This window comes from Ochotona princeps, chromosome 27, assembly GCF_030435755.1.
Source record: "Ochotona princeps isolate mOchPri1 chromosome 27, mOchPri1.hap1, whole genome shotgun sequence".
Classification (NCBI taxonomy): Eukaryota; Metazoa; Chordata; class Mammalia; order Lagomorpha; family Ochotonidae; genus Ochotona; species Ochotona princeps.
Window position 1 is genome coordinate 15,256,497 of NC_080858.1, and position 11,637 is coordinate 15,268,133.

General features: G+C 47.7%; 1 protein-coding gene across 1 annotated transcript in view; it reads right to left on the reverse strand.

Annotated features, from left to right (window-relative positions):
- DERA (deoxyribose-phosphate aldolase) overlaps positions 1–7,904 on the reverse strand; it is a 70,492-nt gene extending 62,588 nt beyond the window's left edge. The window contains exon 1 of the mRNA XM_004592591.4: positions 7,825–7,904. Within this exon, the coding sequence (XP_004592648.1) occupies positions 7,825–7,855 (31 nt within the window). The 5' untranslated portion in view covers positions 7,856–7,904. The remainder of the gene's footprint in view (positions 1–7,824) is intronic.
- Positions 7,905–11,637: the final 3,733 nt, after the last annotated feature.

Sequence of the window (11,637 nt, forward strand, 5' to 3'; positions counted from 1 at the left end):
CAGGAACCTGCACACAGGAAGCCACAGAGAGAGGAAAGCACACATGGAGACAGCAAGATGTCCACATGCGGAGGCAGCTGGCACAGGACCCTGAACCAACTCCAAGGCCCACAGCCCTGAGGGCAGCAGGCTGCAGCCAGGAAGTGGGGTGCAAGCAGGATAAGGAAGGCATCCTCACTGACCGGGCTGTCTAGCCCAGGTGCAGCACCAGAGAAAGTCAAGAATGCCCCACAGGCAGAGGGGAAGGACATGCAAGTGGAGAAAGTAGAGCAATCCAATGGGATTGAATTGTGTGAGTGTGAAGAGAGACACAGATAGATAACAGGCACAAAGGGGTGTGTGTGTGTGTGACCTACAGGTTTCAGTTTTGCCATATGAATACAGAAACTCACAGTTGACCCGAGCACACTAAATCCTCGGATCGTGGCTTCAAAATATCCTTACTGACTAAAAACAGCTCTCCTTGGAAAACTGACTCCAGAGCTGGGGCACAGAAAATACAAGGTGAATCAGAAACACCGTGTAGAGATAGAAGTTGAGGAAATAGTTTTAAATAACAATATGGGGGCAGGGCAGGCAAGGGGCATGTTATAAAAGAAAGGAAAGCCAGGGCCCTGCACGATAGCTCAGTGACTAAATCCTTACTTTGCAACCACCAGAATCCCATATGGGCATCAGTTCATGTCCTGGCTGCTCCACTTCCCATCTAACTCCCTGTTTATGACCTGGGAAAACAGTAAAGATTGGCCCAAAGCCGTGGGACCTTGGTGCAAGACCCAAAAGAAGCTCCTAGCTCCTGGCTTTGGATCAGCTCAGCTACAACCACTGCAGGCATTTGGGAAGTGAAGCAGTGGGTGCAAGATCTTTCTCTCTGTCATTCCTTCCTCCCACAAATCTATCTGATCTGTCTTTCTAATAAAAATAAATAAATCTTTAAGAAAAAAAAATAAAGAGAAGCCAGCTTGAAAGGGATGTCCTAAGCAATTTTTTAAAAACCTGAACATTGAAGTAAACAATAATAATAATAATTGTAGTCCAACAGGAAAACAGGAAATCTCCAAAACATGTCATTTAAAAATTTATGAAAGAAAAAATATTCAAATAGTTTCAAAGTACCTTTTTATAACACACATATTAATTACCAAGGTTAAAGAGTAACTTTGTGGTGAATAGGCTTAGCAAGCATAACTGTAAGGAGTGACTCCAACAGCTCCAGGAAGACTGACCCCTGACCCCGCCATCCAGGACCCAGTGCCACCTAGACTACCTTGAATACCTGCTTACTCAGTGCTACCGTAAATCCCCTAGGTCTCGGTCCCTTTAAGGCCCAGTTGCCTAAGTAAGCTTCATGATCTTTAGGTTTAAACTGTGCTCTCTGTCAACTCTGTACTTCAAGATCCCTGTACCAGACACCCCTGTTCCACCAATGCCCTGAGGCATATATCCCTGGTGGCCACCTGCAGCCACATCTGCCAATCCCTGACCTGGAGCTCCCCACACTCATTTCTAGGCTATAAAGGAGCCTTTTCCCTTGGTTCTCTCTCTCTCTGCTCTGCTCCTCTCTCAGTCTCTCTGTCTCTCTCTGCTCTCACTTTCCCTCTGCCCTGCAGCTACCTCCCCCCCCCCCCCGGGGAATAAACGACTCACTTGCTGTTTCTGGCATGTTGGGTTTGTGGCAAAAATAGCTAACAATCACCTTAACCCATACTCAACATGTCAGCAACAATAAGACACACCAATCATGTGCTGCCAATAGGATGCAGTTAGAACACAGCAAAGCATACTGTTCTATGCTGCTACAGGTGTGTGACCTACATCTAAACTTGAAAGGACACTAGCAAAGAGACACAGGGGACAGTCCACAAAACGTTTGCTCTGCATGCTTCAACATAAAGATGCCCCAAGTCAATGAAAGTCTGAATAATTGATTGTTTCAAATAAAATCAAACAGCCTAAAGGTAACACATAATCTCTAAACTATCACACTCTCTCTCTGCAACTCTTTCAAGTTAAATGAATAAATCTTTAAAAAAAATCAAATTACCACCCCTAAAAATCTTCAGAAGAGGTCTAAAAATCTTTCAATTGGAGGCTGGCATGTGGCACAGCAAGCTAATCTTCTGCCCTGTGGTGCCAGTTTGTGTCCCAGCTGCTTCACTTTCCATCCAGCTCCCTGCTTGTGGCCTGAGAAAGCAGCAGTCCGTGGGCCTCTGCACCCATGTGGGAGACCCAGAGGAAGCTCCTGGCTCACAGTTTCCAATCAACTCAACTCTCCTTGCAAGTCTTAAGAAGTTTGAACCTTATTTATTTATTTGAAAGGAAGTATTACAGAAAGAGGGAGAGAAAAAAAAAATCCTCTGCACATTGGTACATTGTCCCCATGGTCACAAAAGCCAGGACCAGGCCAGGCACAAACCAGGAGTCAAGAATTCCATCAGAGTTTCTCAAGTTGAGTGATAGAGATTCAAGCACCTGAGCCATTTTCTACCGCTTTCTCAGAAACATTAGCAAGGAGCAGGATCAGAAGTGGAGCAGCCAGGGAAATGGAAGAGCATCGATACAAAATTTCAGCATCACCAAGGGCAGCTTAACCCACTACGTCACAATTCAGGCCCCACAATTATTTAATGTATCCTAATGTCTGAGCTAAGAGTTAGGGTCAAATTTCCCCATATTATCTCTTTTTAAAAATGCCCCCTTACTTTCCAGTTTTATGTATGAGGGATTGACTTTTCTGTCTCAAAGACAAGCTTTAAAGTCCTCTATCTCAACAACAAAACAGAACAATAATGTTGATCCCACAAAGAACTGGAGGAATCCCAATGCTGTTTCTTGGGAAACGCCCAAAAGCCCCAGGCTGAGATGCAGGGCAAAAGAAAGTCATTCCAAATCAACAAAATTACCAAACATTTTAAGATTTCCACTTAATTCACTTACCCAAAGAACATATCAAGAGAGAGAACTGATTTTCCTACTATGGAACTTAAGGTAAGCCTGAAACATGGAGGAGGGAATGCAAGAGGACAACACAAACTAAGAACCCCTTCCGATCAGGAGCATACCCTGGGCACCACCACAGGACACCCTGGGGCACAGGGACAAGCATAACTGCAGGAAGACCGCACCTGGAAACACCTACACTCCCTCTCCTTCCACCCAAGTCCAGACTGCTCATTCTCCTGCAGGATAACACTGCAACTCTGCTGGAGAAAACTGCGGTGGTTAACATGGGTTACAATAATTACATTACTAAGGGAAGAAAACACAGGAATTACTCAAGCAGTCACTTCTTGGGTGTTAAACCAGTGATAGGATGCTGCTGGAAGCAACAGCATCAGCAGCAGACCACTTGGGTCTGGATCCCTGCGCTGCCGAGGTGGCCATACTTGTCTTGGCTTTTGGCAAGAACTTAAAACACTCGGTACTCCTTTTCACTCATCTGCACAACAAAAATCAAAATATGCTTGTTTGAGGTCTGCACATGATCATGCAGAAAAGCACACAGCATAGTGCTTCACACCCAGCTGGGCTCTGCCTCAACCACTATTTTTTCTTTTTTTTTCTTTTTTTTAGATTTTTATTTATTTTTATTGGAAAGTCAAATATACAGAGAGGAAGATCTTCAGTCCAATGATTCACTGCCCAAGTGGTCACAACAGCCACAGCTGAGCCAACCCAAAGCCAGGAGCCAAGAGCCTCTTCTGGGTCTCCCATGTGGATGCAGGATCCTAAGGCTTTAGGTCATCCTCCACTGCTTTCCCAGGCCACAAACAAGGAGCTGGATTGGAAGTGGAGCATCTGGGACTCGAATCGGCGCCTGTACGGAATGCTGGTGCCAAAGGCAAAAGTTTGACTTACTATGCCACAGCACTGGCCCTGATTTTAAGTGTTTTTAAACGGAAAACGTAATCACGGGTCTTGGCTCACTGGCTAACAGCTGATTTTCTCTTCATTTCATTTCATTATACGTGAAAGAGAGAGAAAGGGAGATAACTTTTAGCTGCTGGCAGACTAGATATCTAGCTGGCTAAGTATCATCCAGCTGCTAACTGGCTGTCCAAATGCTCACAGCTGGGCCTGGGTCAGACCACAATGAAGAGCCAGGAATTTCATTCAGGTCACCCATGCGGGAGGCAGATTCAAGCACCCAGTCATCATCGGCTGTCACCCAGGGTGGGCAGAAGTGGGAAGCCACTGAGGACTTTACTCCAGGCACTGTCACAGGGATGCAGCAGGCCTCCAAAGCGGTTGTTTAACCCACTGTGAAACAAGGCCCATCCCTACACCCAGGTTTTAAACAAATAAGCTGCCCTTTCTGTTCTCACATGAATTACAGAAAAGTCCATCATCCAGTGAGCAAAACAGTCTTTACGTTCCCCAGGAATGCCGGTCCCTGGGGAGGCGCGTTGTGCAGATATGTCTGAGCAATCTCCTATTAACTCAGCATGAGAAATCCACAGAATTCTCCCCATTCCCTTCCAATTAGAGATCAGTTTTCACTTACTTCTTTTCTGCTGTCTTTCAGATATCTTTGAAATGTGCCTATTTGTACACAGGCGTTTACAGTTACACAGACAGACACTGAGCAAGGATACCATTAGAAGTCACCTCAACCCACACCCCCACTTCCCTGATATGTTCAAAGATAATCACATTTGAAAGCATGCCATGCTGTCAACATCTTTCTCGTGCCTCTTGAGGTATCTTAAAAGACAAAACTAACCCAAGAGAATATGAACGATATTCAGAAAGGAAAGAAGGTGCAGTTTTTCATATCACTTGTACTTGCATAGGGGCCCAGGTGAATGTGCCACTTCCCTCAAGTGAGAAAAACTGCCCTTTCCTCTAAACCAGCACCAGCAACCCCGAGTCAGACACTCCCTTGTAAAGGAAGCATCGGGCCTGCTAGCCACAGAAGTGCCACTAATTCCCCATTCAGGGGGCAGGATGCCTCCATCCATGGAGACACCCATTTCAACTTAGTCCTCCCTTTCTGGTGGGATGCCCCAGGAAGGTTTTTGGACAGGTTGAGCCTTGGTAGGGCTACTTTCTTCTAAGAATGGGACAACTGACTCCCATCATTCACAACTTATCCCAGAGTGCATCCTAAACTGCAATCAGTTTAATTCCCAGAATTTGAAAAAGAAGCATCTAGTTTTCCATTGTAATGTTTGTCTGATCTGCCTTATACACTTTTGGAATAGGAGACATGGCCCCCAAATGGAACTCTTAGCTATTGTACCATCCTCCAGTTCAACCCCTTCTATTACAATATTTACAAGGGGTCTGATTTCCCTTATGTGCCAGCCCTTCAAACCCTATTCCCTAAGCCGGGCTTATGAAAAAAAAAAAAAAACAACCAAAAGTGCCTTGTTAAATTTCATGGACTCATAGAGCACCCTAACGTGTCTGCACGATCCCTTCCATACTCTTGTCCAAAACCACCGTTCTTGCAATAAGTCAACAGCTCCTCTGTTGACAACTCCTTCACCCCATCAGAATCCATTCTCCCTTTCAACAAATCTGACGTATCGTCTGAAACCATCAAGATCTGGTTCTTCCCATTCCCCAGTAAAGGCTCTTGTCCCTTTGTGCCAAGTGGCAGATGGGGAAATGGAGACAATCAGAGTTCATGTTCCTCCCCCCGTGTCAGACCTACCCCAATCAGAGGCCAAACTCAGCTTGCTAAGTTAGGACCCTTTTCACTTCATAAAGGAATTTAAGGGACTCGCTTTAGCCATTGAATTGACCTGGCAGGATATCTATGTATTATTTTAAGCACATGGTACACACATGAGGAAAAGACTGTTGGTCTGTGGCCCAATGATGATGTGACGAGGTTTGCACTCATAATCCCCAGGGCACACAGCTGAGCAGTGATGCAGTATCAGAGGCTGAATCCCCAGGGACTTAGGACAGAGGGACTGACCAAGATGACATGCTAAGGACATGAAAAAGGCCATCATAAAAACTGCCAATCACATACACTAAAAGGCAGGAGCTTGCACAGGGGCCTAATGAAACCACACCCCACCTCACTCTAGACTGGCGAAAGCTAGACAAAGTTACACCTACTTACATCCTGAAAGTCAGGAAGACCTTGCCATCCTCACTGTCCACTGCATCCATTAGGCCTCAGACCGAAACTTCACAACTCAGACCATAGGCCACAAACACCTTTCCCTACTTTGTTGTACATAACCAGAAAAGGACTGAAAGGGAGAAAAAGAGAGGGACAGATGGCAGGTCCAATACATGGCAGATGCCATCGCTAGTGCCCTACCTGCCAGGGGTCCCCCAGAGCAACCAGCAGCTCTGGGACCAACACTTGCCCAGGCATCTTCTACTTGTCTCCACTGCCACCACCTAGGACACACAAACTGAGATTGTCAAACTCCACCTCCTGGACCTTGCCCGAGAAAAAGCAAAGTGGCTGAATTGTGTATCTTGAAGGAAAACCTTTTTCTCAGTTTTGTGAAAGTGACACTTGGTGTGTACATCACCACACTGCAATGTATCACTGGGAGTCCCAAAGGGAGTAGGACAGGCCACCCTCCCAGTGCCTTCCTAGCCAGTGCACCCTAGAGGACAGGCCTTCCCAACGACAGGACACATCTACAGACAGAATCAACATCTGCTGGAGAGTAGTGACACTAGAAGAAACTGCAAGATGAAACATCAGCTTTCTTTGCCATGCAACGGAAACTCCAAATACTTCTTGCTGATTAGAGCGAAGGAAAACAGTCACTTTTACAGAAAATAATAATAATAAAGTAACCTGGTTTGCATGGTGACCCTGCAGGCTCCTGCTAATGCTTGTGGGAACACAAGTGGAAGACAGGCCAGCTGATCAGCCCCTTCCAGAAGGCCCCAGGGTCCTATGGATGGAGTTCCAGGTTCCTGGTCTCCACCTGGCAGGACCTAAATCTGTACAGTCAGCTGGGGAGTGAAGCAGTGAATGGAAGATACCCTTCCCTCTTCTGTCTCTGTCTTTCAAATATTGTTTTTAGAAGAGTGATTTCTCCCAAAATTCTTTCCACACACGAACACTATAATTTACCTAACATCTACCAGATATCCACAATGCACCAAAAACTTATCATGTTTCATTTCCATGAATCTCCAATCACCTTCTGAGGTTAAGCAACACCACAGTCACACAGCTAAGAAGCTGCAGGTCTAATTCCAAGAGCCAGCCAAGCTGGAACAAGCTGCTCACCTGCGGCTGCATCTTGGTTTCAAGAATCTGAACTAAGTTTTCACGCCCATAAATACTTGAACTAATCTCAGAAACATTAACCATGGCAAAGTAACGCATGTGCTTCTAAAAAACTCTGGATAGCTAATAAAATGCATGCACCAAGGGCGGGGACAAGATCAGCCCTAGGAATTTGGGTTCCAGTTGTGGTCAAAGTATCTATGGGAATGCGAAATGAAATCACACAGGCACTGCACGAAGGGGGGCAGGGAAGGTTTTTATCCCGTTTAGCTTGTTTGGCCATGGTTTCGTCTCTCGGTTTTCCAGCCAGCAAGCTAGAAAGAAGAGAGGAAAGGGGGGGGGGGGGTATAATTCTAATCTCTTCCTCTGCAAACTGCTTTCAGAAACAAGCCTTGGGTGCCCAGGCCCGCGGCGCTGACCTGCACTCCAGGGTCGGCCTCCAGCGTGAGGTGAATGCCCATCGGACGCCACCGTTTCCCGCCCCGGCGACATCCCCTCAGGAGCCCCAGGCCCAAGCCCCGGGACATCCCCTCAGGAGCCCCGCGCTAGCCCCTGCGGTGCGGGACGCAATGGAAGGAGGAGGATCCACCCGCGGGACCCCTTACCCAGCTCAACGCCCTGGTTGTGCGCGGACATGGCGAGGGCCGCTCGCTCCGGAGCTGCGGCTGGAGGGCGCCCCGCGCTTCCTCCTTCCTGCCCGCCCCGCGCCGCCGCTCGCCCCGCCCCCGGTCACCCGGCGCTCTGAGGGAATCCGAGGGAACCCGCCGTCCAGCTACTGCCAGGTCTTCCCTCCACCTGCCCAACTCCTCCTGAACTCAAAGCACTGCAGGGACCCATGTCTTATTTAGGAATTCTTGGGTCCCAGCCCCGACTCCGCTCCAGACCGCCAGCTTCCCGCACCGTGGCCCGTGATGGCGCCAAGTGCTTGGGTCTGTCACCCACGTGGGAGACACCTGGATTGAGTTCCAGCTCCTGGCTTTGGACTGCCCGTCCTGTTGAGTACATTCAGATAATCAACCAGAGGTATGGAAATCTTTGTCTCTGCCTTTCAAAAAGCAACAATACACTTAATTTGCCAATTGTCCTTTATTGTGGGAATAGGGCTCCCTAAATTACGTTGTGGGGATCCAGAGTCCTGACCGCAGGCACTTACACAGGAAACAGGACAGTTTTCAAATTCTAAAGCCAGGGCCTACCCTACAGTGCACTGGATCGATGGTCCGAGGGGCAGGAGAAGCAAGGGGTGTCACTGGTAGTGACTGGCTTGCCTTAGTTCTTTTTTGCTCAGGAAGTAAGGAATTACACTTCAGAGAGGTGAAAGTTGAGACACTAGAGCACTGGAAAGTTCTGTGGGCGGAAACGGACCAGTCCAGGGGAAAGGGGCCCCTGCAGGCAAAGCACAGGGCAATTTAAAAAGCTCATCTAGGAGAGATTGGGCCAGTGGAGAGGAATGGATTCTTCCTGGTTTGGGGCTTTTTTTTTTGAAAGATTTATTCATTTTTTATTACAGTCAGATATACACAGAGGAGGAGACAGAGAGGAAGATCTTCCGTCCGATGATTCACTCCCCAAGTGAGCCGCAACGGCCGATGCGCCGCCGATCCGATGCCGGGAACCTCTTCTGGGTCTCCCACACGGGTGCAGTGTCCCAATGCATTGGGCCGTCCTCGACTGCTTTCCCAGGCCACAAGCAGGGAGCTGGATGGGAAGTGGAGCTGCCGGGATTAGAACCGGTGCCCATATGGGATACCGGGGCGTTCAAGGCGAGGACTTTAGCTGCTAGGCCATGCCACCGGGCCCGGTTTGGGGCTTTTAATCCCTAAAATAGGAGGGGCGAAGACTGGTACTACGGCCAGGATGCTCATGATTGGCGTTTGTAATTGACTTCTGGGCTCCCTGTGCATGCGGCTGTAAACTACTTTTCCGATTTGGCTGAGCTACCCATTTTATTGGGATAGACTTTTTTTTAAATTTTTATTGAAAAGGCAGATATACAGAGAGGAGGAGAGACAGAGAGAAAGATCTTCCATCCGATGGTTCACTCCCCAAGCGGCCACAACTGCTGGAGCTGAGCCCATCCGAAGCCAGGAGCCAGGAGCTTCTTCTGGGTCTCCCATGTGGGTGCAGGGTCCCAAAGCTTTTTAGATCATTTTCAACTGCATTCCTAGGCCACAGGCAGGGAGTTGGATGGGAAGCAGGGCTGCCAGGATTAGAACTAGTGCTCAAATGGGATCCTGGCGCATTCAAGGCGAGGACTTTAACTACTAGGCTACTGTGCTGGGCCCGGGGGTCGATTTTCTTTAAAAGTTTTATTTTTACTTGAAACGCAGAGTTTCAAAGAGGAGAGACGGAACAAGAATCTTTCATCCCCTAGTTCACTCCCTAAATGGCCACAATGGCTGGAGCTGACCTTACTCCAAAGCTAGGAGCTTCTTCCTGGCCTCCCACATGGGATGGCTTTGGGTAATCCTCCATTGCTTTCCCTGGCCATAAGCAGGAAGGCAGATGAGAAGTGGAACCGCAGAGACTTGAACCCGCGTCATGGTTGGAGGGTTAGCCTAAGTATGTCTTGGCATCCGCCCCTATCAGGATACTTTAATGACAGGTTGAAGCACAAAGAGGGCAGTCGTTTGTGTGGGTCCTGGTGGAGAGCAGGATCCCTGACTCTCTCCAGTGGCTCTTGCCCAGCTACCTGACACACAGGCAGGCAGGCAGCCCAACAGTCCATGTGAGAAGCATTAGCCTGTAGGGTAACTAGAAAATGAAGCAAAAAGCAGACACCAAAGAGCTTCACAGGACACAGCACAGACTGGACGGGGGTTAGGGGAGGGGGGAGGAGACAGGCAAAAAGACCAGAATCCTGACCAAGTGAAGTTTGGTTGAAAAATCAGTTCTTATGCTAGGAAAGCAATCTGCAAGGCTTATTATAAAAGTTAACGTGGAACAATGAACTATGCAACTAAACTCTGGTGCTCAGAAGCAGGCTGGATACAACATTAAGTATCAGAAGATACTAAATGTCATGATACTTGGAACCCAGATCTGAGGTCATGAAGGAACTGGCAGGGGCTGGTACTGTGGCAGAGTCATGCAAACATCACGCACTGGAGTGCCAGTTTCAGTCCCAAATGCTTCACTATTCTACCCAATCTCCTCCTTGTGTGGTGTAGAGAGCAGGGGAGAACAGCCCCAATACTTAGGCCACCGCCATCCATGGGTGGAAACCAGGATGCAATTCCCAACTCCTGGTTTCTGCCCAACAAAGATCTTGCTGTGGTGACCACTTGTGGGAGTGAACCAACAAATTCAAGCTCTTTCAGGATTGCCTTTCAAATAAATCTTAAGGAATTGGTAAATCCTGGACCAGTCAGTAAGATAAAAGGAAACTAGGAATATGGTTTCCTAGAAGCAAAGCTGCTACTTGGAAAACAAAGCTGGAGACAAGCACTGAAGGCTGCAAGTTTACAAGAGAAGGGCAGTAAGGTGACCACTGGACTGGAAGCATCAAAGTACAGCAAAACTTCTGGCAAGTGCTACTTAGTGGGGAATTGAACGTTTTGTTGAAGTAAATGAATTCTGCCACTTCAAAATGTGGCAGGCTAATGGTCCTCCTGGTCCCCATGAAATATCCCACTTTATGAGGGAAATTTGCAAAAATGATTAGAGGTTGTGAGGTGGAAAGATCACTCTGGATTGTGCAGGTGGACCCAATGCAGCCACACACATCCTCCTGTGGGAAAAGGAATAGCACAAAAAACCCACAGGTTCTATGCTGCTGGCCTCGAGGACAGAGAGGTAGGGACCACGGAGCCACGAACACACCTGGCTCCTAGATGCTGAGAAAAGCAAGGAAGATTCCTGGAGCTTCCGGAAGAAATGCAACTCTGCTTTTAACTTGGATTTACTCCTGACCTAGGAATTCAAGCTGTAAGATGGCAAATTTGTTCAAATCATTTTGAGGTGCCCTGTTAGAACAATAGGAAACCAGTTATCTGTATTATCCTAATAAAACCTTAACAGAAGTCTCGCTGACTCACAGCTTTCATTAAGGTTCATGACTCAGTCTATGTCATGCTCAAGGCCTTTAGCTCTAAGAGTTAAGTCTCTCATATCCCATACTGCAATGCTGGCTATAGGAGTCCAGGCTCTGCTCCCAATTCCAACTTGCTACTGTGCACCAAGCAGCAGCGAGTGATGGTTCAGGAAGCAGGCTCCCTTCCAGTTGTGCGCAACTCAGATGCAGGCTCCTGGCTTCGTGCTGGCCTAGCCTCAGCTGCTAAGGGCATTTGGGGAGTGACCCAGAACATGGACACGTGCTCTCTGTTGTAGCGAAAACAAAAAGAAAAAAAAAAGAAAGAAAATTGTAAATCTCAACTTTGCAGTACATCAGTCTGCAATTCCAGCATGACCATCTCTTC